The 26,381-nt window shown below is 43.1% G+C and overlaps 1 protein-coding gene across 2 annotated transcripts in view; it reads left to right on the top strand.

Annotated features, from left to right (window-relative positions):
• The first annotated feature begins 270 nt into the window (after positions 1-270).
• Positions 271-26,381, top strand: part of AGPAT4 (1-acylglycerol-3-phosphate O-acyltransferase 4) — a 122,375-nt gene continuing 96,264 nt past the window's right edge. Inside the window, exons 1-3 of one of the 2 annotated variants that reach the window (XM_077813304.1) lie at positions 271-421; positions 14,878-14,992; positions 21,304-21,543. In XM_077813304.1, the coding sequence (XP_077669430.1) occupies positions 21,366-21,543 (178 nt within the window). In that variant the 5' untranslated portion in view covers positions 271-421; positions 14,878-14,992; positions 21,304-21,365. The remainder of the gene's footprint in view (positions 422-14,877; positions 14,993-21,303; positions 21,544-26,381) is intronic. The other variant, XM_077813303.1, reaches the window with a different exon arrangement.

Genomic DNA, 26,381 nt, shown 5'->3' with positions numbered 1-26,381 from the left:
TAAATGGAAGCAACAGGATTAAAGGGATAGAAAAAAAGTGATCTACAATAGGCTTTTGTTTGGGTTCCGGTAGGAGGTTTCCGTAGCAGTGTGTTTTCAAACGTGAACCACTTCCTTCTACTACTTGGTGGGGGAAGGAAGCGGGGGGGGGGGGGGGTCATAGTACAGCAGTAAGTAGCCATCTCGCCTTAACTGCTGACTTGTAGCTTTAAAAGGAAGTGACATGTAGTGGGGAGAGACGTCAGCTGAGAACCACTTTTTTTTTTTTTAATGGCCCACCCGAGGGTGGAGTCTGGCTTTCTTTCCAGTGTTGGCTGACTTACAGCTCATGCAAACTAGTGGGAATTTCTGAGTCTCAGCCTCTCTCTCCCTTTCTGTCTCTGCTTTCTAAGCACACATGTCAAGGTCCGGCAGGTACAAGGTATGTGATCTGATATTATTCATGCTACTTCCAAAGAACTTTACATTTGATTCTTCTTTACTTGGCTTGATTTCTTAAAAAAAAAAAAAAAGCACGAAGACAGTGAGTGCAGAGAGTCAAAGGACAGAAAGAAGCAGGCTGCAATGAGGTGTTTATGTGAGCAGCGTGTGATTAGAAGCGAGCAGCCGGTTTGCAGGCTCCTAGGAAAGAACTACTCTGATTATTTTTCCTTTTTCTTCTCTCCATTTGTGCAGTACCTTGGTTTCACATTTTTTTTATTTTTTTTTAAACTACATTTAATCATTTTGCTTGGAAAAAGCTGAAGCCGACTAGAATTTTCCTGCTACACATTGGCTCCCTTTGTGCCATGCAACATGCTCTTTCCTTTCTCTGTAGTGTTCCCATGGAAACTACAAATACCATGGACTAAATATAAATATCTCTACTCCTTTCACAATTTAGCATTTTTTGTACGTTTTAGATTGATATTTGCTAGGATGCAGCATGCAATTTGTTGTCTCCCCTCCACTTTCATTTTGGTTTTCCCCTATTACAATAGAGGAGGTTAGTGGAGGGGGGCCGAGAGGGGTAGTGTTGCCTTGGAAACAGACATTTGTAACCATCTATTCACAGCTGTTTTCATGAAGATGCTCTCTACATCAAGAGGACTGTATCATGCCTAGATAATTAGCTGTTTGACTAAAATGTAGGTATGTATTGAACTAAATGCAGTGTATTCATTTTTCCATTGTACCTAGAAGAATTCCATAAGCCAAAACAGTTTCAGAGCAATGTTTAGAAAGAGTGAAGATTAGGCTGTGTGCTTAGTGCTGGATATTTGTTTTAAAGTTTTGGGTGACTTTTTTTTGTTTTAAAGCTGTGGTTTTCTTTAAAAATGAATATATTCAGCCTATCAGCAGTAATAAGAGTAGGTCAATTTTGCCTGCATAACACTGCATTGGTTAGTCCAAATCTTTACTGTAGAGCAGAGGTTCTCAAACTGTGGTCCGCGGACCAGACTGGTCTGTGGATAGTTCCCTCTCAGGTGCGTGCCTGAGTAGCCGCACACGAGAGAATGAAGGGCCACCCACCTAATTAGTGGAGCTGCGCAGGCATAGCTCCACTCATTAGGTGCCTGGACCCTGGAGAAGAAGCACATGTAAAGTGAGGTGGTGGCCTTGGGGGGAATAGGGGGTAAGTGGGAGGGGGCAGTGAGGTGAGAAGAGGGGGGCTGGGAATTTGGGATGTGCAGGGCTGCGGCGGCCAGAGAAAGAGGCAACTTTCCCCAGTTCCAGGGCTGTGGCTGCCAGGGAGAGATGGCCCTCCTCCCAGCCTTAGCTCTGTGGTTGCTGTGGTGCAGGAGAGCCCCCCCCCCCATCCCCAGCGTGGGAGAGTGGGCACTTCCATCGCATTAGAAAGGCAAGACTACTGATATTAAAATATGAGTTGTTTGCTTTTATTTGTAAAACAAAAAAAGTTTATTATTATTAAGTTTTCTTTATATAGCACTTTTATCCAAAGTGCTTTACAATAGTTAGCTAACGGTACAAACAACATTTGGAAAGATCATCAAGTGGTCCTCTGAGACCCTCAGCAATTTTCAAGTGGTCCACAAAAAAAACAAAAAACAAAAAAAACGTTGACAACCACTGCTATAGAGCATTGTTCAGCTGTGAAATGATCCATAAGAGGATTTGATTCAACAAGTGAGCATTTACCCATGTGTGTACAAAACAGTAAACGGGGATTTGTTCCATTCTGACCAGAACTTTACATTCTGTGCATTTGTTTTTTGTCTCAGTCCATATTTATTTGTCTTGCATTTCCAACACCTGTACATGGTTAGTAAGACGGTGTATGCGCTTCTAAGAACTGTGATGCAACTAATGCTGGCAGTTATACCAAGGGAACATAACCTCACTCTGGACTGATAATCACTGCCATCCCAAACTGAATATCACTTGCAAAAGAAAAAATTAAGAGACCAAGAACCAAACTCTCTTCTCTTTGACACCAGAGCAAGCCCACTGACTTCTGTGTGCTTACTCCAGTGTAAATGACAGGAAAATTTGGCTTCAGGTGCCTATGGTTTCTGTGTGTATTCCTTACTTTGATACAGACTAAGGTTCAAAATCATGCTGTGTTTTTCTTCTTTATAAAACTGTTACCCATTATTCAGCTACTAGTAATTATTAAAAACCTGGGCATCATCTGTAAAATCATGTAAGGGGGTGAGGGGAGCCAAAAATTGCTGAGAACTTAAAAATTGCATGGTAACAGACTGTGAATCCAAGTGATAATTCAACCTGATGATATTCTGAACAAAAAGAAGGTAAAGAACTCTCAATTGTGCTTTTAGCTGTTTCCATACCTTCACACTGACTCAACAGACAGGCTACCCTTCAGAGTCGTATTTGAAGTTATTACGTCGGCTGGTTTGTGTTGTTTTATGTTTGGGGATGTTGTGCTAGGAGACTTGTGTTGATTTGTGTGGATGGCAGTTGGGCCAGGTAATCCACCATCTGTGTAGTCTCCCTCATACAACCAATGAAAATGATGCATGCAAATTAACTGTGGGGTGAGATTGGTGACTAGTTGAGTTACCTCTGATATCACAATGGTCTCCCTCATACAACCAATGAAAATGATGCATGCAAATTAACTGTGGGGTGAGATTGGTGACTAGTTGAGTTACCTCTGATATCACAATGGTCTAAGACTCTTGACATGACATAGATATATGCCTTACTGTAGCTGTACACCTCATGGGAGTAATCAGTAGAGTTCAAAATGGCTGAAAACTTAAAAAATGGATGGCAACAGACTGTGAAACCCAGTGAAGATTCAGCCTGCTGATATTCTGAACAAAAAGAGCTCTCAGCCAAGCTTGTAGCTCCTTTCATCGCTTCACACTGACTGAATAGACATTCTAGGCTTCAGAGGAACACACAGAATGTCATTACAGAGATGCTTTCCATCCATAGAATCTCCAAGTGTTTCATTAAAAAAGCTGTAAGGGATTGTATTTTACAGGTGTGGAAACTGAGGCGCAGAGAGGTGAAGTTACTTGCCCTGTGTATCCAGATCAGATCAGAGGCAGTCAATAACCAAGTTTCGTAATTCCCAGTTGAGTGCCTCATCCACTACACCACACTCCATCCTACTGACTATATTAGGTATTTTCCAGGCTACTAGATGTAGACTTCAGTTCTTGTCAATCATATTGCTTTGTATCATAGTCACAAAGTCCTGTTCAGCAACAAATTTGTGTCTGGCTGGGTCCTCTCTTTTCACTGTACTGTGCAAAGACCAGGAGTTACTAGAGAATTAGCCTGACTTTTTGCTTAAAAGAAATAAGTCATGGGAGTGTGGGGGCAATTGCGTAGTCTCTCTCATCTCTGATGAAGGGCAGCTGATTTGCGAGTGGGGGCTCTCCTACCTATGATCACATGCCTTAAATGTTGGCTGTTCCCCCATCTCCAGTTGCAGTTGTGAAGGAAGGGGTCACCTATTGGTGTGAGCTCCCTTCTCTTCTGACACTTGAAAACAGTGGAGCACTTCAGCATTACAGGAGCTACCTGTTCTTTCTTTTCTAAGGCTGATGCTCACAGCTCATAAAGGTGTTTTCAGGTGGGAGACAGTCTTCAGGCCTCTTTTTAGATGACTTTCAGTCGGCTAGGGAAAAACCTACCTTCTGCTGAGCTATAGGGAAGAACTGAGCATGATCAGCACCTCCTGCAATACTTTCAAGCAGGGGGAAACATGACCCAGTTCTGCTTTCTGCCACAGGGGTGAAGGTATTGCATAAGAATTTCTGCAGGATGTCTGACTGCAATACATCTTTGGAATATGAGGCAAGCTTTCCTGTTCAGGAGTATCACAGAGCTTCTAGTGCTGCACCCACTGTGGTAATCTGTGCTTGCGCAAGGCCCTTAAATAAAGTATGGTTATTGTGGGAAAACTGTATCCCCCTTGGAAATAGAAATACCTATGTGGACTGACCATTGTCTGTCGGTCATGTCGTACCACTTTAAATTTCTCAGTGCATTACAGGTTGCGGTGTCATAGTAGGGTAGGGATTCTGTCACAGGTATCTTTGAAAACAATTATGTGGCTGGCCTGGGCCCTACTAGGGGGAGAAGGGTGCAGTCTCATGTAATGTGCCCTGATTTTACTGCTTGAGGCAAGGTAGAACACTCTATGCAGCACTCCCCGATGAGGCTTTCTAACCCTGGAGGACACAATACCAGCTCTGCCACCGAGGTCCGTATAATGAAATCATGCATCACCACCAAGATATAATTACTGTATTATACACACATGCTACGGTGCTTTACATTCCCCCTCTCTCCCGCCCTGGCTAGGACTAATGATGCAACACCTTCAGCTTCAAAAGCACTTGTCTCTGCCACTTGAGCTAAAGGAGAACTCCCCTAGCTTATATATCTCTTATCCTTACTTTGGATCAGCACCAAGAGGGCAATATCAGCACACGCTAGCCTGTGTGTTGCATTAGGATACAGTAGACACTTGTGTTAGGCACTATGCCACCATCATGCGTAAAACACTCATTAACAACTGCAGTTTCCTGACTGATGGGTCCTAGAGACATCACTGTCTGCTTGGGTTTCGTTGCTTGGCTGAGTTACATTTTCACTGTTACTATATGAGGAAATCTTAGTTCATGGGTGGTTGGCCCCTTTAAGAGGAGTAAGGGCCAGTCTATCTGTGATAGGGAACAAACCTATCTCTGCTCACCTGTAAGAAACTAACTGCCTATGCAGCTAATTGGTTAATGAGCACCTGGACCTTGTGAAAGGCTACCAGAGCTCCCAGGGAGAGTAGTTCCTATGGAACAGAGAAGGTGAACTGTTAAGGAAAGGAACTCAGAGAAGAACATCTCAGCTAGCTGCAGGAGGCTCAGCCTGAAAGGAGTTGTATGCTGTCTGGAAAAAGAGCTGTAGCTGCCTGGAAGCCCCTGCAGAGCCCCTGGCTCCAGATGAGGAATGAAGGTTAAGTGCCTTGTGTTTAAACGGCCTGGCTGTGGAAGTGAAACTCAGATGGCTTCTGCCATCCTGCTAAGAAGCTTGGGTGAAGTTTTTCTTGTGTGTGTTTGAACTTTCTGTTAATATATTAGACTCCTGGAAGGTTGGGACATTTGATACATAAAAGCTTTGCTGAACTTATTGGTGACCCCACTGCAGAAATTAAAGCAGGGCTGCACCACGTGCCAGGAATGTGCAGGGACAGCACACAGCTGTTACATCAAAATACAGTTGGGAGCAGCATTTCAGGCACCCCCTGTAACCATAGCGTGTGGAAGCTCAACCTGCAACAGGACTTCCTGACAGTGAGGGCGTTATGTGGCCCTTCCCAGTTATGGTTTTTGGCACGGATATACTGATTTGATGCTTGATGGGCTTGAGCCTGCACTTATTTGCTACCTGGCATCAGGACGGTAGTAAGAGAGGGTCTGTGCCCTCCCCAAAAAAAAGTCTGTCCTGCTGTTATGCTGGAAGAACAGCTCTTCAGAACTTGCTGACTCACTTCATTTTCTCTGTACCTGGCTCTTCAGAAAAGAGAGATGGAAATGAAGTGAAGCGGAAGCATTGGGTTTGGCAGGGGTGAATACCTTATAGAGGATCACTTCTGGAAAAAAGCTTGTAGGAAATGGTTGCAAGGGTCTGAATTTGCAAAAAACAAAAAAACAAAAAAAAACCCCAAAAACCCTGTATTGGAATTCAGGCAGTTGTCTAGAGGGTAGGGCACTTGATTAGGGATCAGCAGACCTGGAGTCTCTTGTTGCCGCTGACTTGCTATTTCACATTGGGGAAAAATTACTTTAACTCTCTGTGCTTCTGTTTACTCCCCTCCTCCCCCCACATCTGATTAGACTGTAAGCTTTTGAGGTAGGGTTGCCAACCCTCCAGGATTGGTCTGGAGTCTTCTGGAATTGGCATTGATCTCCCAGTGACTGTTGAAAGCAATCTGGGAGACTTTAATAGGATATTTTAAGAAAATGATATCATGTTGGGGGGAGGAGGAAATCCCCCGGAATAGCTTCAGTCAGAGCTGGCAACCCTATTTCGAGGACAGGGACAGTCTTCAACTTTCTGTACAGCACCTAGCACAATAGGGCCCTGGCCTCAGTTTGGGCCTCTAGATGCTACTGTAATAAAATAATTTGAAAATGGGAGAGGCAAACAAGCAGAATTACTTATTACCAGCCAAAGAGACTGAAAGGCTTTTATAAACATATGAGGGTAAAAAATATGAGACAGAAAATAGCCCCAATAATCAACGAGAAAGGGAGTGAAATCAGAGAGTTTATTTTTCTTGCTAACGTTAAACTAAAGCCTAACCCTGAGTTTGGGTCCGCATGGATATGTAAGGGTTCATCTGTGGATCCGGTTGCAGGATTGGTGTCCAGGTCAGGACAATAAGAAAGGAGGGAAGACCTGTTTAAAAAAAAAATGTTGATAAAAAGCTAGTAAGAGCATATCTGAAAAACTTGAACAGCAACTGCTCCCTCCATTTCATGAGAGAGATTTCCAGGAGTAGCTGTATGATAGCTAATGCATGCCTCCCCACCCCACCCCACACACACTCAAACCATCCTTCCCCTTCCACATACAGTTACTCAAATGTCTGGAGACATCCAGGGATAGGGAGCCGGTGCCATTCGAGTTATTGCTTCCCATTTCTACATGGCAAGAGGGATTTGTGCACAGAGGGTCACATCTGCATGAAGACCCTGCGGGAGGTAATTGTCTGTGAATCGTCCTGACATTGAGGCTCATGTAGCTTTGACTATCTTGAGATCAATACAATGTTAAGTCTGAAGTCTAAAATAGAGACTGAAACAGTCTTGAATATCCACAAAGCCATGTATTTCTGATCTGATGGCAGGGGCCATCTTAGAAAAAGTAAAATCAATGCTGTCAAAACTACAGCTGAGTGAGGGGGAAATGGGAGGGCCACCGATGTAATGTGAGGTTTACTGCTGAAGTTCCAATGCTACATAGTGTTGAATGAAGAAAAGGAGTACTTGTGGCATCATGCTCAAATAAATTGGTTAGTCTCTAAGGTGCCACAAGTACTCCTTTTCTTTTTGCAAATACAGACTAACACGGCTGTTACTCTGAAACCTGTCATAGTGTTGAATGTGAGTTGTCTAATACTGGCTCACAGCTCTATTGACACAATTACTTGAGTGCCTAGGGGTTCAGTGTCTCTCCCCACACCGTCCAAAATCACAGATATAGCCAGGACACATTAGTCTTTCCCCCTTTTTCCCAGGAACCTGCTACTGACCATTCCCCTAAATATTTCCAAAAATACATGGACCATTTTTTAAATGTGCTACATTCTCTCTTGCTCTTTCCCTGCCCTCCATCTTAACAGGACCCAACACCTGGCAGTTAGTGTGACACAAGAGTTTGGGACAAGTGGAGTGTGTCACACATTGAAATTTGGGTCTACCAACCCTACTCCAAAGTTCATTAAAGTTGATGAAAAGACAGTCAAGGCTAGATTTCTAAACGTATTGTAGGTGCCTAAAGAGTTAGATTGGTGTTTTTGACAATTCTACCATGAGTGAATCTGCATCTTGAGGTGCCTAAATACCTTTTAAAAATCTGGCTCCCACTGACTTAAATGGGCTTTGAATCAGGCTATAATTGAAGGATTTTGCTGAAAGGGAGTTCAGATTGCTTTGATCTGTTCCTGGCTTTGCATTCTGAGAATGTAAGTACTTTCATAGTTACTCTTCATTCAGCTACTTTTGGGGGGGTCAAGTTTTCCAAGCTCTTAGGGTTTGATCCAAAACTTGTTGAAGCCAATGGGAGTCTTGTCTTTTAACAGACTTCACTGGGCTTTGGATCAGGCCCTAATCGATCGGGCCCTAAATGAGGTTTGTTTGGTGGTTTTTGTTTGTTAATTATTTCAGCTTTATCCTCTGCATCCCAGAACCCCTTCCAGGTGGGAATAATGAAGGTCTTATGTACATGATATTACTACTGCTACATTGTGGACCTTAAAGGCCCAGATCCACAAAGCTATTGAGGGACTAAACTGTGAACTTAAGTGCCGAAGTTCCAGTTTTGGCTCCACTGTGATCCAGCTGTGATCCTGCTTGACTGCTGCTAAACTTTATAGGCAGTCAACTTTATAGGCACTTAAACTCCCGGGGCCGGGGAGGCTAGCTGAGAGACTGGGCCAGGGACCACGGTGGGGGGAGGCGCAGCTCTGGGCTCAGGTGGGGGGGGAGGGCTTGGCTCCAGCGGGGGCAATGGGCGGAAGGGATGGGGCCTTGGGTGGAAGGGGTGAGGCTGGGGGCTAGCCTCCCCCAGCCGGCGGTGCATGTACCGCCCATGTTGTTATGTCTACACTGCAATTAAAAACTCATGGCTTGCCTGTGATAGCTGACTCTGGCTCAGGCTAATTGGCTGTTTAATTGTTCGGGATCCATCCCGAGCCCAAATGGCTACACCGCAATTAAACAGCCCCTTTGCCCAAGCCAGCAAGCCTGAATCAGTTGGTGTGGGCCAGCCACAAACTTTGAATTGCAGTGTAAACAAATCCTCTCTCTCTGGCCTGATGACTCTTTATTTATCCAAAGTGAAACTGCACCGGGATCTCTCGCATCTCAGGTGAGTTTCCTAGGCTCTTAAAAGTTACTCGCATTGCGGTACTCACAAAAAGTCCCTTTGTGGAGCCTGGCCTAAATTCATAACCTCCAAATCATAATAGAGACCCACCAAATTTACTGCTGAGTACCCTGGTTTTATTTCTGAGTGTTGGGAGGGAGAAGGAATAAGTTAGGATCAGGTTTTATACGGAGTGAGTGGACTGGAACATACTCTGTGTTCATACCTGCTAAGTCCATTGGCACCAACAGACTCCATCTACCCTAGGTTTCCCTCTGTGTAAAATAGGGATAGTAATACCTCAGGGGGTGCTGTGAGGCTTAGTTCATTTGTGTTTAAGTGGCTTGAACTCCTCCACTGAAAGGAGCTGTATAAATGCAGCAATAAATAAATTTTTAAAATCCTATCGTTTTCTAATTCTACACCTCAAAGGACCTGATCTTGTAAACACTTCAGTAATTTCACTTGTGTACATATATGGATAGTCCTGTTGCACTCAAGGGGGATTAGTTGCCTCAAAGCTGCTCGTGCATGTAAGTGTTTGCAGGACATTATGTGTTGCTGGTGTGGAACAGTAGTGTAAAAAAAACATTTTTAAATGGCTTTGTCATTTTCCTTTAAGAAAAATCAAGGGCTCCCCAGGGGTAGGGACTGGAAATAAATATTTAAACTCCAGAACTAAATAACATGTGAGAATTCACCCTTGTTCAAGACAGCAAGGACTACACTCCGTGAGATTCAAAGGCTGGAAGTGACACCTGGAGCTTGTGCTAACCCTCTGCTCAGAGTGAATTTCACTCATAGTTTTCATTTAAAACAAGATAGCAAAGATTTTTTGGGCTCTCTAGTCTCTTCCAAGTACTCTCAGCAAACCCCTTTCCAATATAAACTCTCTCTAAGCTTCAGTGCAGCCAAAAGAACTTCTAGGCCCAGAGAACAATAGAAAACTTGGAGCCATTTCACCTTTACTTACCCATGAATAATGCCCATTTCAGAACATTACCCTTTTAAAAGAGGTATGAACTCAGTGATGTTTGGCACCCATGGATCATCATCATGTCTTCTATCCAGTCCCATTGCCGGCTCCAAGCCCTTCAGAAATGCGGAGCTCCAAGCTCTTTGCACACATCTCCTCCTCCTGGCCACCTGCAACATTGCTCTCCATTCCCTCTCAATAACTCAGCATTCATTGTTCCATTCCCTGGCATTGTCACACTGCTCTGAACAATTAGTTGGATTTAATTGGTTCTTTTCAGAAGCATATGTGAAGCTGCTTCACGTATGGCTGCTCCCTTTGAAAATAACTCAGGTGGCTGCTCCCAATCCTTATTATTTATATTATTGTATTGCCTAGGAGCCCCTGTTACAGACCAGGACACCACTGTCACCTTCTCAGGTTGCCTTCATCCACTTATCTTGCTATACTCGGATATGTGGTAGCATGCACTTCCTTCTTACTAGAGAGAGAAGCAGCATTCAGGGTGATGGAGCAGACAGCAACATCCCTCTGCATTATTAGCAACAGAACTAAAACATATACAAAAAGCAATATGCTGTGGCAAACAACCTGGAGAGAGCTTGCACCACTCCTTTACTTCTGAAAGGGGGCAAAAGGCTTTATTAGTTAATGATTTCTGGGATTATTTTTGTTTTTGTTCCCCCTCTTACATCAGATGGGACACTGTCAATGTGATTATTTTAATGGACCAACTTTTTAAAAATTCCAATTTGTGAAGGAGCACTCTTTAAATAGTTCCTTTTAAAAATTATAAGTGTTTTTCTACTTCCTTGCTTATGTCTATAAAGCTCTTTCAGCAAAGGATGAATTGACTGTAAAGGGGAATTGAGCATAAAGGCCCTGGTGGAGGAAAGCATCCCTCTTCAGGAAGGTACTGCAGCACATAAGAACAGCCATAGTGGGTCAGATTGAAGGTCTGTCTAACCCAGTATCCTGTCTTCCGACAGTGGCCAATGCCAGCTGCTTCAGAGGGAATGAACAGAATGCTAATCATCAAGTGACCCATCCCCTATTGCCTGTTCCCAGCTTCCGGCAAAGAGAGGCTTGGGACGCCATTGAGGCACCTATATTCCATGAACTTATCTAGTTCTGTTTTGAACCCTGTTATAGTCTTGGGCTTCACAACATCCTCAGGCAAAGAGTTCCACAGGTTCATTGTGCGTAGAAATACTTCCATTTGTTTGGTTTTTTAAATGTGCTGCCTATTAATGTCATTTGGTGACTTCTAGCTCTTGTGTTATGAGAAGGAGTAAATAACACTTGCTTATTTACTTTCTGCACACCAGTCATGATTTTATAGACCTCTATCATATCCCCCTTTAGTAATCTCCGTTGAAGTCCCAGTTTTATTAATCTCGCCTCATTTGGAAGCTGTTCCATACCCCTAATCATTTTTGTTGCCCTTCTATGTACCTTTTCCAATACCTCTAATTATATAAAAAAATATTTTTTGGAGATGGGGCAACCAGATGTGCACGCAGTATTCAAGATGTGGGCATACCACGGATTTATATAGAGGCAATATGATATTTTCTGTCTTATCTAGCCCTTTCCTAATGATTCCCAACATTGTTTGCCTTTTTTTTTTTTTTTTTTTGGACTGCACATTGAGTGGATGTTTTCAGAGAACTATCCACAATGACTCCAAGATCTTTCTTGAGTGGTTACAGCTAATTTAGACTCCATCACTTTATATGTATAGTTGGGATTATGTTTTCCAATGTGCATTACTTTGCATTTATCAACACTGAATTTCATCTGCCACTTTGTTGTCCGGTCACCCAGGTTTCTGAGATTCCTTCGTAACTCTTAGTTACGTCCAAAGCAGATTGCAATCTTGAGTAGTTTTGTATCATCTGCAAATTTTGCCACCTTACTGTTTACCTCTTTTTCCAGATCATTTATGCTTAAGTGCTGATCAAGTCAATGATATTTAACCATGGGATTCAATGCAATCCTGAATTGGGACCTCAGGGCCTGATCCTATGCCCTGAAGTCAGCGACATTTTGTCAGTTGACTTCAGTGGGAACTGGATCCGGTTCTAAGAGGAAAAAATGGGAAAATAGAGACAATTCCTGTAAACTCCTTCAGTTATAGCTATTGTGGCATCTATTGGACTATGCTTTCTTGTGGAGATGCTTTAGTGTGAATCATGTACGCACTTGCTAACCACAGGGAAGAACAAAACAAGATTTCCTGTGACTTGCTGTATGTATGTATATAGAAGCATCATTAGAGGAAACTCTTGTACTGCAGTCATCCTTGTATTCATTCGGTGATGATTTGAAAAATAGTTTTAGGATAATGCTTATTTCTTGTTTGAATAAAAGCTTATTTAAACCCAGTACTGAGGCTGCTTTATTCTAGCCTGACTGTATTCTCTACCTCAGCAACTGGTTCCTGTTTGTGAGAGTCAGTTTCAGTCAACAGCAAATGTGGCAGTGTGCAGTGTCCTGTAAGATGTCTAGCTGTTCTAAACTTCCCCTGAAGCTCAACACTTTGGACTGTCATTCAGCAAAGCACTTAACCATAGCCCGGATCTGTAATGAGACTTAGACATGACAGTGCTGAGTACTGCAACACCTAACTTTTAGGCACCTAGAAAATCACCGGTGCAACAATGGGATCCATAAAGCCTGGGTTAGGTATCTCGGCTCTTTATACAATGCATAGACGCAGACATACCTAAAAAATGGAATCCACAAAAGCCAGCATGCTCAGCAGGGAACCCCCTAAACTAGCCAATGGGAGATGCTGACGAGGGGTGTGTCCTAAACCCTGCACCTCTCATGGAATTAGATGCCTTAATCCAAGATGCAGTGATCCCCAGCTCTGCTAGCAACAGCTGCAAATCCCTCCCCTGAAGTCAAATGGTTTAGGAGCCTAAGCTGCTCCTTGCAAGAAATGCAAGAGGTGGTGGTGCCTCAGCCTCTATTATAACTTTTAATCCCGTGGTTAGAGCCCTCACCTGGGCTGTGGGAGACTGGTTTAATTCCCCCCTCTCTGCCTGATGGGGGAAGAAGCAATTAAACCTGGGTCTCCCACATCCCAGATGAGTGCTCTAACCCCTGGACTAAAAGTTTTATAAGGAGGCACATCCTCCTCTGGATTTTGAATGGACCCCATTCTAACAGATCAGGCCCTACAGGCGAGGTGAGTGGGGGCGGGGGTGTGTGTATGTCCCTTCCCTTGAATGTCACCGTCCCGTGTCCCCTGCCGCCTCTTCCACCTGATTTAAGGATTGTGCTGGGACTTACATGGGAGATAAATGCCTGGGTCCTCTGAGTGAGGCAGCAGAGCACATGCCTAGAGGCAGGAACTTCTGCACCTAGGAGACTTTTGTAGTGAAAAATGTCGGTGCCTGCTGAGTCTGGTGGCAGCTCAGTGTGGGTTTTGCAGCGCCTACCACTGGGACTAAGAGCCTAAATCCCAGATTTAGATGCTTTAGTCTACAACAAATCCATCCATATGCAGCAAAGCAGTTTAAACCCATGCTTCGGTTTAAACACAGTGCTTTAAGGTAAAACATATCTTAGGTACTACTTGTAAGCATAGCAGGTACAAAATGCTCAGGCAGAAATGTGATTTCTTGTTGTGTCCCATTAGCGTAGCCTAGAGCCCAGAGAAACAGTGCAGTTTGACTGAATTTGCTGCTAGGGACTCTAGAATTCTGTTCCTGACTCTCTCTGCCCCAGTTTATGCGACCTTTAGGCAAGTCGCATAATCTCCTTGTGTGACTGTCATGGGCTAGCTGGCACTTTAAGGGGACTCAGCTCAGCTTTTCCTGTGGTGTGGCAGTTAACCCCCAGCTGATCCTGATCTGGTGACTCAGGGCAGGGCTACACTGGAAATTTCAAAGTGCTGTAAGAGGAGTGCTCCTGTGGCAGGGCTTTGAAGTGAGAATGTGGTCGCGTGCGCGTGTGCTGGTAATCCACCTCCACGAGGGGATTAGCTATGAGCACTAGGAGCCTGTTTATGCTAGTGCTTTGCAGCGCTCTGACTTGCTGCGCTCAGGGGGGTGATTAGTTAGAGCGCTATAAATGTAAGTGTAGCCAAGCCCTCAGTTACAGTTAGTGATCCCAGCTGTGACAGGATCAAGGTTCATCCGATGAAGTGAGCTGTAGCTCACGAAAGCTTATGCTCAAATAAATTGGTTAGTCTCTAAGGTGCCACAAGTCCTCCTTTTCTTTATAGGGAGGAAAGAGAGTGCAGTGAAGGAGACCCAGGAAGGAAGAGTGAGGGAGCTCTCAATCTCAGGGAAGGGTCTGGTAAAGGTAGTCTGAAGAGGGCCTTGTGGCACTGCACCCCATATTCTTCATAGAAATATTGTTATGATATTAATATGGCACAACTAAGATGTTTTATGCAAGAGGTATCATCAGAAAAGTTATGATCTACTGAATGTGTTTATCCAATTTGTATGAATGTGTCATTTCTTTATCGGAGGTTAGGAATATTGACTATGTAACAATTACAACTGTGTGTCTATTTGCCTACTGTCTGGTGGGCGTTCCCCCCCAATCAGCCTCAGTGGCCATTAGGAAGAACAACACGACTTGGAAGATACTAATCTCCTGCCTTCTTGAGAAGCTCCCCAGGCTGCCGCTTTAATGCTGTGGGGTCAGGTGAGCTGGTCACCTGGTACTAGACCCCCACCTTGGGCTTTCAGTATTTTTCCATTAAGGGGGTAGGGGGGGTCAGACTGGGAAACAAAAGATTCCTGCCTTAGGTAAATTCTATTAAAGGCTGGGAAGTAAGTCAATCAAGACTCTTCTCTATTGCCTCCCAGTCCAAGAGGGAAGATTGCTAAAAACACCTGAAGAGAAAGACAGGGCCTGAGTCCTGGAAATAACTGGAACTCTAAGCTACAGAAACTCTGCAACCTGCCTAAAACAACATTTAGGGTGAGAAATTACATTTTGTAACCTGTTTCTTGAGTGTATCAAACTTAGTTTGCATGTTTTGTTTTATTTGCTCAGTAATGTGCTTTGTTCTGTTTGCTATCCCTTCTAATTACTTAAAATCTACCTTTTGTGGTAAACTTTTTTTTGTTTGTTACAAATCCCAGTTTGTACAATTCATGAGGGCGGGGGCACAAAAAGCTATGCATATCTCCCTCCACGTTGAGGAAGGGGGTGATTTGTATGAGTTTGCAATGTGCAGATCTCTCTGTACAGTACAAGACAATATTATTTTGGGCTTACACTCCAAAGGAGGTGTGCATGTGAGTGCTGAGTAAATCCCTGAGCTGATTTCAGTCTGTCTGCAGCTGGGTGTGGCCTTACCTGTCTATGTGCTAGAGAAGGCTTGAGGGCCTGCTCAGCTAGAACAGGGTGAGGAAACCCAGGCTGGTAGAACGGGCAGAATCAGTGGGACCCCAGCATATCAGGTAGCACCCTGAATGGGGGGGGGGGGTCAACCCCGTCACAGGCCTATAGGAAAGAGGGAGGACCAAAGAAAAAACTCTACAATTCCCAGTAAGGGGGGAAGAGCAGGGAACTTCATAGTTTGAGTGGGGCCTAAAGCTCTTCTCTTTGGCAGTTGGTGTGGACTCTTTAGCTGGACTTTCCATTTCTGTCCCCTTCTGAGGTTCCGAAAAATTTAACCTCGCCAGAGGGCTAAGTCACTGAACATGTATTGAGAGAGAACTCATTTCGGGGCCAAAGAATTGGTCAGTAGGGGGCACTGGAGATAAACTACTGCAACAGCCTGCATGTGGGGATAAAAGGAATGTTTGGAAGTGGTGTAAACAGAAGAGATGTCTGATCTGTCTTGCTTCAGAGCAAAACTAGATGTCTCTGATAACTGGAAAGGAGGAGTGCAAAGTAATGGCTGCTATTTATGGTCCTGACCTTGTAACCCCTTAGTCAAATAAGTGTGTAGCCTTAGACTACTCACTAGACAAGTGTTTGGCCCTCTATCTGTTTCATACCAAAGGGAAATGCCCCTCACAAAGCATCCTTTTGTTTGTTTGTTTTTGTTTTGACCACTTTCCCCCAATTAATTTAAGGGTGTTGATAAGATGGCTGCCAAAAAAACTGTTTTCTATCTTAATGTCTTCTGAGAATGTATTGATTGGGCCTTTTGTTTTCAAACGGCTGTTATGGCTTTCAGTCATGAGCTGTAAGAAAATTAGTGTGTATGTTTAATAAATCACACTCTAAGAGTTATGGGCCTTATCCTCTTCTCATTTACACTGGGGTTAACTGTGGATGACTATTGAAAACAATAGGGTGACATTGGTTTAAGTCACAAGGCTTCATTGTCCCCTCAGTGTTTAAAAAAAATCAATGTCCTTGCCTGTGCTGACAACTGTACCTTTGATTTTATTAAAATAAAATTGTACCTTGCACTATTTGCCTTTTTATTTATACTGTTTCCCAGGCTACAAGAAGTGCATTTTTATTTACGGTTACTTTCACTCTTTCATGCACTTGTGGTGTTTCATGCACCAGTGCAGTGGTGTTTGAGCTGCAAACACTGTAGGGGGACGTTCTTAAATCCAAAACACTAGCTTGGATTGAATTGGGAGAGCCGGGAGAGAGGGAGAACCTATTGAAATAAGGCTTTGTAATTCCCTAAGCTTTTATTTATTTATTTATTTTTTTTTTACAAGAACAAGTGTCTCTACTTTGTCCTTATGACAAAGTTCCATCCCTAATTAAATTAACTATTTTTATTAAACTTAAATTTTGTGGCTGAGCTATGAAACAAGACTGACTTTCAAATGTACCATTGTGTCTTCATGAATTATTGCAATACACTGTTTTATCAGTGGTTACTGCTTTAAACTTACAAAGTTTAGCATCAAAGGCCTGCAGTATGTCATATGTTGAACATAAATGTAACGTGCTCAAGTTTAAAATTTTTCTTTGGAAAACTACTGTAACAGTGAAAAGAATGAATCAGTGGAGTAATGGTATATTCTTCCTTCTTTTGAAAGGCTTTTGATCAGCTACCCTTAATACATGATTTTGTTAATCATGTCAAACAGTGATTTTCCCGCCCACCCCCGGATGGCCTTTATACCAGACTCTGTTTTCATTTTATATTATGGGTTTCTTCTTTGATCCAGACCCTCACTGGTTTTTAGGAATTACATTAGATTAGAAGGATTCTGTGACATGGAATTAAAGAGGCTAGCTGGTTTTAATGAATGATTTTATGATAAGCCTAATTGCTGGAGTTTCAGTCAATGTACGGCATTCATTGATATATTTCCCATGCAATTGTAATTCAGTGCCTGCTATCTATGTTTATCTAACTTTAAACATGTAAGTAGTCCCACTGATGGATTGAGGAAGTTGGTCTGTATCAGGAGAGAGGGTTCCTGTGGTTTTCTCCATATACTTGTTTACTTTTGGCAAAACTTATTAAAACCATATTGAGGAAAAAGCATCAGTCCTATCTTGAGGTTCTATAAGATCAAGGGCTGGTTTGTGAATTGTAACTATATCCAATCCTGCTCAAACATAAAAACAAACTTAAAAAAACCCTTGGCTCATTGACCAAACTAATAAACTTGTGGTCTCAAAAATGATTTTTTTAATAACACGTGTGAAAACAGGGATGTGATTAGAGTGTTATACTAATTGTTTTCCAGCCTTATTGATAATGGCTGCAACCTGCAACTGCTGCAATAAACATGCCACATTGCCACTTTCCAACCTACAGAGAAGTGTCAACCTTAACGTGTCTTCAGGCAGTACACAGTATAACAAGTAGAAGGAAGCAAATCTTCGTTACACAAAGGGCATATATTGCACACTAAGATGGGGATCAATACCACTATTAGTTCATTTCATGTAAGTCACCAGCAACTATGAGATTCGGTGTTTTAATTACAGGTTTCAGAGTCACAGCCGAGTTAGTCTGTCTTTGCAAAAAGAAAAGGAGTACTTGTGGCACCTTAGAGACTAACCAATTTATTTGAGCATGAGCTTTCGTGAGCTACAGCTCACTTCATCGGATGCATACCGTGGAAACTGCAGAAGACATTATATACACATAGAGACCATGAAACAATACCCCCTCCCACCCCACTGTCCTGCTGGTAATAGCTTATTTAAAGTGATCATTAAGTTGGGCTATTTCCAGCACAAATCCAGGTTTTCTCACCCTCCGCCCCCCCCCCCCCCCCCCCCCCCCCCCCACACACACAAACTCATTGTCCTTTTCTAGCTACAGCTTGGTCAAAAAAACAACCTTCTTTAACCTCTGGACAAATCACTTCCTTATTGCTTCACAGTGGTGTCAATCCAATGTATTCAGAAACAGATGAGCCATTAAACATGGGGTATCAGGTTCAAGTTGATTTGGATCTGGATTGTTTACTACAATACCAATAAAATAGTACAGTTGTGTTTAGGGGCACTAACTCAGGATCAAGGCCCCAGCGTGTTAGGTACTGCCCAAAGTCAGTCCCTGCCTCAAAGAGCTAGCAATCCAAGTAAAAATACTGTGGGGTTACCAGATCCCACTGTGTAACTTCCTTCGACATAGAAGATCCAGGAACAGGGTAAGCTATTAAAGGAACACTTCGTTTTTTCTATTAGTATGAAATTTTATTAGTGTTAATTTTTCCAATTAGTGACCTTTGATTTTTATAGCAAATGAGATGGGCTATTTTTGTAATGGACAATTCACTAGCATTACAGCACAATGCAATGTGGGGGCTCAAATGTTGCTGAAATCAATGGAGGGAGTAGTTCATATATCTAAGACCAGAATTCTGCCTCACGAGCATGGGCCCAAATATGCGCTCCTTATTCAGGCCGAACTCTCACTGGCATCAGTGGGAGTTCTGTTTGAGTAAACACTACTGACTTGGGTCTTTCATGTCTGAACGCTAATGTTTATACTGCTTCCTGTGTATATTGTGCCCAGTGAGAAAACTGTGAAAACATGAAACAGTTGAGCAAGCTGTACATATTGAATGCTGTGACAAGCAAATTCTCTCTCTCTCTCTCCAAAATTTTGATAGGTCCCTCACTGAGTTCAAATGACAACAGGCCAGCAAAATGATGTCTAGAATTGAGGGTCTGCTTCCTGCAGGAGCAGGTTTGGGCCTAACTGGGGAAGAAAAACACAAATGGTAGATTGAGGGTTTAATTTGAATATACCAAAAAAGGCATGTTTATGTATAGTGAGCAGTGACGTAAATATGCCCTGAAGAGAGGTTTTTAACAATCATAAAAATGAGATAACATACTTTCTTTTGCAGTGTGGCAGAAAACTCCTAAACTGCTTACTTTAATAATGGAAAGGGTAAATCTAATGGAAGGTTTGTTTATCCATGGAAGCATGCTTTGTTAAAATTAATCCATATGTTACTTATACAAAATGCAAATTTACTTGGATTTTATTGGTAACTTTGCAGTGATGCTCCTGGTAATGTGATCGTGTTAGCTACAGTGATGATCCCAGCTGACTGAATTCAGATTTTTGTTTAAAAAAAAATGCTTCCAACCAGACAACCATCACATTTTCTGCCCATGAAGTCTTAATAGTCAATCTTTGTTATTTTTAGGGTCTCTAGGGTTGGTATAGGTATAAATAGCTATTCAGAGCTATAACCTTCCATTGTTGATATCTGTCAAGCAGGGTTATTTCCCTTGTCAAGCATGTCAGCACAGATGGGAAAGAGAGAACATTTTGTATTAATGCTACTGACTTTGAGTAATAGACTGGATCTGTGATAGTTCTTGCTTTATCTATTCAAGGGACATTGGCAGGTCACCTTTTGGGCCTTAACTTCTATCTTAAAATTGCCTAATGGTGGTAAAAAATTTTTAAAATGTCACCACTTGGTCACACAAAATTCCTTTACAAGGGATCTAAAGGCTATATTGTTGGGGTGCCGTTTGCTGGCTCTGTAGCAACAGTTGCCTAACCAACACTAGTCTGAGAGCTCTGCAGCGGAGATCCCATTGAGGATGCCAGTGCATAAAGAAGTAAACCAAGACTTGATAATTGCATTATATTAGAATAGCAGGAGAAAAGCCGCATGCTATTTTTAAAAAGGAGGACTACTTCTCCTCATTTTCAAGCTTCTGATATGTTCATTTCTAATGATCGAGAATGGATTTGATGTTTGATGGTCCTTTGAAGCTTTTGTAGGCTTAAAGGTGAGCTGCAAAATGTTCTGAGCTGGTTCACTTTTTCAGCTTCTCTGCACTACTGAATAAAGACTCAGTCCTGCAAGATGATCAGCTCACTTGCTCTATCTAGCAAAATACTTAGTTATGTGATTAACTGTAAACAGCTGGGTAGCTTTATTGATTTCAATGGGACTGCTCACATGCTTAAATTTTAAGCATGTGAATCATAGAATCATAGAATATCAGGGTTGGAAGGGACCCCTGAAGGTCATCTAGTCCAACCCCCTGCTCGAAGCAGGACCAATTCCCAGTTAAATCATCCCAGCCAGGGCTTTGTCAAGCCTGACCTTAAAAACTTCCAAGGAAGGAGATTCCACCACCTCATGTGCTTCTCGTCTCTACTGCACTGAGCCAGAATGCTTAGCACCTGGCAGAACTGAGTGTCTTGTAGAGGGGGACTGGGCTTCCAAAGCAAAATAAGTTACACATGCAGGTATGTATGTAGTACCATTCACTAGCAGGGACTAAGGACGCGTGACCTATCAGCCACTTTCTCAGAGTACCTTGTGGACCTTGATTAAAACTGCTGTCCCTGTTTGCATGAAGCAAACAGTTTTTCTTTGTTTTTTGTCTTTAATTTCTCAAGACTGTACAAATGTAACTTTTGGGGCTCATCATGAAGGTAAAGTTCAAGGAATATATCTTATTTTGAATGTAATTGTCTGAACACCATTCTGTACAGTTATTTCATACTTTATCAATAAGGATCTGATTCAGCAGAGCATATGAGCATGGTTGACACTGAGTACCTGGGTAATCCCATCTCTATCCAGCAAAGCACTTCATTCTTGAAGTCAGTGGGATTTAGGCATAGGAGCACGTGTTCATCACCAAATGATGTAAATTGTTTGAAAATGTGGCTTTGTTTTTCAGTGTCTGTTTTTGTAAGTATTTGTAACCAGGTCTTTCTCTTAAGAATAGAAAAAAAGATTTAGTAGGAAAGCAGTGACTTCACTGCTAACACTAGTCGTGAGTTATCTATGTATTCAAATTTTTATTTCTATTTAACTTTAGTTCTGTTTACTAACAGCTGCTATTGTTGCTTGATTTTGCAGACTATCTTCTGAATTCCTGGATTTTCTCTTTCTGGCAGTTACCCTTCCATTCTTAAAGAACCATGGACATCATTGGCTTTCTGAAGTCTCAGTTCATTTGCCACCTTCTTATCTGCTACATATTTATAGTGTCCGGACTGATGATTAACTTCATTCAGCTCTTCACACTTGTCCTCTGGCCAGTCAACAAGCAGCTTTTCAGGAAGATCAATTGCAGACTGGCTTACTGCATTTCAAGCCGTAAGAATTTTTAAAAAGTTTTATTTCCATATCTTGACCAATGAATTATTTGTTAGGTAGTAATCTTATCTATGTTTGCATATTCATGCATATAAATCCCTACATTTTGCTGTGAGACTATATGTGTATTGGTTAAAGTATGTGAGGTTCTTTTTATCAAAATATGCTAGAGTGTAACTTTTTCGTCCACTCATACTGGGGCATTCATTTGACACAAGATAATATAGATATTGGATTCTTATGATGAGCATCACGTTTGATTGGCCAAAAAAGTAAATACTAACCAAGGAATGATACAACTTAATATTTACAGAGGCATACTGTCACTGTATATAGTTACATACCATTCTAAATGGTTTTCATCTGGTATATCTTCCGATTTCTCCATTATCCTGAAGAGATTCATGGACACACATGACTTTGTTTTTTAAATTGGGTAAGTGTTCCAGATTTCAGTAGTGTTGGCATGAAAAGATGATAAATAATACTGGCTCACAATATGACTCTTGCATACAGTACTAGCTTGATTTGAAACTATTGCGTTTATTCATTGAATAAACATGTCAAATTTTAGAGTACTGTATCTATGCCAGGGGTGTAGCCACTGGTGGGCCTCGGTGGGCCACAGCCCACTCACTTAGCATCCTGGCCCACCCAAATCTGACCAGAGGTGTAGCTTTGCCACAGTGGCCCGGAGCATCACTCAGGCACATGAAATCCAGGATGGAGCTGTGTGTCCACCCTTCAGAAAGCTGCGCTCCAGCAGCTCTGCCTTGTCATTGTCTAAGCCACCCCATGTGCATGCCCATCTTGGCAGGTGCAACCCTGTGTCTGGGGGCACCAGGGCTAGGAAGAGGGCATGGCGTAGGGGGAGAAGCTGAGCTAGCACAGTCTGTCATTGCCCGTCCACCTGAAAGTCGGGGCCCACCCAAATTTCCACTCCTAGCTACACCACTGATCTATGCACAGTATTTAGGTGCATATAATCATAAGAATGACCATACCAGGTCAGACCAATGGTCCATCTAGCCCAGTGTCCTGTCTTCTGATAGCGGCCAATGCCAGCTGTCCCAGAGGGAATGAACAGAACAGGTAATGATCAAGTGATCCATCCCCTGTCGCCCATTCCCAGCTTCTGGCAAACCAAGACTACGCTAGGGACGCTTCAGAGTTTGGTTTTGCATCCCTGCCCATCTTGGCTAATAGCCATTGATGGACCTATCCTCCATGAATGTACAGTAACTCCCCACTTAACCTCCTCTCATTTAATGTTGTTTCGATCTTATGTCCCTGCTCAATTACAGAACATGATCCGTTTAAAGTCGTGCAATGCTTTGCTATAATGTCATTTGGCTGCCTGCTTTGTCCATAGCTAGCAGCCTTCCCCCTCCTCCTCCTGCCCATGGCAATCAGCTGGCTTGTGGTGTTCAGGAAGCGGGGGAGGGAGAGGAAGCCTGCAGGCAGTGTCCTCGCTCCTCCCTTCTGCCTCCTGAATGCCGCAAGCCAGCTGATTGCCGTGGGCAGGAGGCGGAGGGAGCGGGGAGGAGCAAGGACTCTGCGTGCGGAGTAAAGGGGAAGCGGGGAGAAGAGGAGGCGGGTTAAGGGGGAGGGCTTGGGGGAAGGGGTGGAGTGGGTGGGCCGAGGGTTGAGCCCCTGCCTCTGGTGCTTGCAGAATAGGGGAAGCTGCCGGCGCAATGTGCTTATCCTAGCCTACAGCACCTTCAGCCTCCTTGCTTGCCTCATTGTCTCCAGTGCTAGTGGGCAGTGCCTGTGTGGGGTAAGGTGGGGGCACCTCCCAACTGTAGTACTGTACTGTATGGCAAAAAAAAATTTCCCTGGAACCTAACCCCTTCCCCCCCTTTACATTCATTCTTATGGGGAAATTGGATTCTCTTAACATCGTTTCACTTAAAGTCGCATTTTTCAGGAACAGAACTACAACGTTGAATGAGGAGTTACTGTGTATCGTTCTTTTTTTGAACCCTGTTATAGTCTTGGTCTTCACAACATCCTCTGGCAAAGAGTTCCACAGTTGACTGTGCGTTGTGTGAAGAAATACTTCCTTTTGTTTGTTTTAAACCTGCTGCCTATTAATTTAATTGGGTGACCCCTAGTTCTTGTGTTATGCGAAGGAGTAAATCACACTATTTACTTTCTCCACAGTAGTCATGATTTTATAGACCTCTATCATATCTCTCCTTAGTCATTTCTTTTCCAAGCTGAAAAGTCCCACCCAATCTTATTAATCTCTCCTCATATGGAAGCTGTTCCATACCCCTAATAATTTTTGTTGCCCTTTTCTGTAGCTTTTCCAATTCCAATAGATCTTTTTTGAGACCACGTCTGCACGCAGTATTAAATCTATGGTACGCCCATATCTTGATATAGAGGCAATATATTTTCTGTCTTATCTATCCTTTTCCTAATGAATCCTAATAGAGAATACAATAGTTAGACTGCTCATCTAGCACCAAATGGGAGCTTTGTTTGAATAAGGGCTCCTGAATTTTTGGCCTCTTATTTTATTGAGGAAAATAATGTTCAGAATATTACTAAGAGAAAGTTATAGGGCCAGATTCTGGTACTTACTCATGTTCAGTACTACTTTGCAGCACATCTGGTTCCTGTGACATCAGTGGGTCTAGTTTTACAATAAGATTGCACTCAGGGAGGAAAAGGGTGGCAGAATTTGGCGCATAAGTATCTATTATTGCCTGTATTTTTCTCCAGTACATGGTAAAGTGTTTATGCATGTTTAATAAAAATCAAATGGCTGTGATCTCATTGGTGTAAATCAGGAAGAAGTCCATAGAGGGGAGAAGAATTCTACTAGCATAAAAAACAGTTGTGATCAGAATCGGCCCAAAAGGAGAAACAATGTAACCTGCCCATTTTCAATAGCAGCATACGGACTGTAGAATACTAATGTGTTCCCAGCTGTCACTGTTTCTAAAATCATTGGGCTAAATCTTAAATCCATGTTCAGTTTTTACAAAGTCCTTGCTCAGCTAAAACTTCCTTTGACTTCAATGAGCAAGGAGTTAAGGATTTGGCCCATTGCTGTTCGACCACCTGGAGCCATAAATCCAAGTTTCACTTGGTGGTGACTCACGCTGTCGGACAGGTTGGCTTTTCGGAGTTATTGTAAAAGTGCATACCTTGTGAGGTGCACGGAAGAGATCCGCGTACGACTGTTCAAGTGCTCTAATTGCACAGCTCTAGAAGAGAGGATATCCTCATTCTATCAGAAAACTGCCTGAACGTGAGCCCCTAGAAATGCATTGCAGTGAAGTGCAGTAACAAGGGCTTGCTGAAAACAATGTTTCAGTTTATCCAGGTCTAAGAACCTGAGACAGGAAAAGGCTTGATCCTACCCATCAGTGCCTGATGAATCACTGTGCATTTTGGAAAATCAGCTATACTTCTCTGCTCATAAGCAGCTGCTGGTTTTCCACAACACATGACACACTTTGCTTGTTGGGAGTCAAAATGGAGTTCCTCTTCCCCCTCTCGCTCTCCACTATCCACAGAGTCAATCAGTGTAACCACAATCTTTTAAACTGGTAACACTGTCATTTGAATGGACTCTTTCATTTTACACCTGAGAGCAAGAACCCATATGCCAGGGGTGGCCCACATGTGGATCTTCAGATGTTAATATGCAGCTCCCCGACTCCGGGGCTGGAGCTCCAGCCCCGAACTTTCCAATGTGCCCAGGGATGCTCACTTCTCAACCCCTGGCTCTGCCACAGGCCCTGTCTCCACTCCACTCCACCCCTTCCCACCCTCTCCCCTGAGCCTGCTGTGCCCTCGCTCCTCCCTCCTGCCCCCCCCCAGAGCCTCCTGCACCCCACAAAACAGCTGATCAGGAGGAAGGGGGAGACACTGATCGGGGGGCTGCTGGTAGGTGGGAGGCTCGGGGGGAGGGGGTAGCAGGTGCGGGGGGCTGCTGACTTATTACCGTGGCTCTTTGGAAATGTACGCTGGTAAATTCTGTGTCCTTTTCAGGCTCAGGTTGACCACCCCTGCCATATGCAGCTCTGTGACCAACCTTGGGCATGATGTAGATTAGACTGTCTTAAGCTCTGATGCATGGAGAGCGAGGTAGATGTCAGTTCATTCAGTGCCTCTTGAAGATGTGTTTAAGGGCAGAGACATTAGTGTCTGTTTACTGGAAGGCACTTGGTGGAAGATGAGCATAGGAATGATTTAGTTGGGAGGGGTCCAGTGGCAAATGACTCTCAGAATAAAGAGAAAGGGAGCCCCTTAGAATCTCATGAAGCCATCATTGGATCAGGGGAAACTCCAAAGAAAAGACACTTGATGTCTGATAATTTCCCCTCACAGAGCTGTCACCAGGCCCATTCCACCAAAAACCCCAAGTTCACTTTATTTTCTAGAGACTAGTAGGGATAGACTTTTGAGGTGTTTACTTTTTTACATGGTTTTCATTTACACCAGGGTCTAAGCATTTTTTTTTTTTTTACAAGAATAGTTGCAAAGGGACACTTACCACACCCTCTGCAGTCTGCCAGATGATCTTGTTGATTTTTTTTTTCAATGTCTTGGGCCTTAAGCCATGTCAAAAAGTCCAAGGGAACCCCTTCCACGGTGTTAGACTGTTTATTGGATTCTATTTTCCCACACTAGGATCTTCAGCCCTGGCTCTGGGCCCTTTAAATTCATTCCATGTTCGAGCTCCCAGATAAGCCATGCCTCCTCATTGAGGTTTATGTCCCTTTACCTGTGGCTGGTAGGAACTACTCTGGGTTCCAACTCAGGGACCCTATACACACCAGCCATGTGCTGATCAACTTCAGTCCTTCACTGCTATTTCC

The sequence above is a fragment of the Eretmochelys imbricata genome, chromosome 3 (assembly GCF_965152235.1).
Source record: "Eretmochelys imbricata isolate rEreImb1 chromosome 3, rEreImb1.hap1, whole genome shotgun sequence".
NCBI classification, from domain to species: domain Eukaryota; kingdom Metazoa; phylum Chordata; order Testudines; family Cheloniidae; genus Eretmochelys; species Eretmochelys imbricata.
This window is presented reverse-complemented; position numbering and strand designations above follow the sequence as displayed.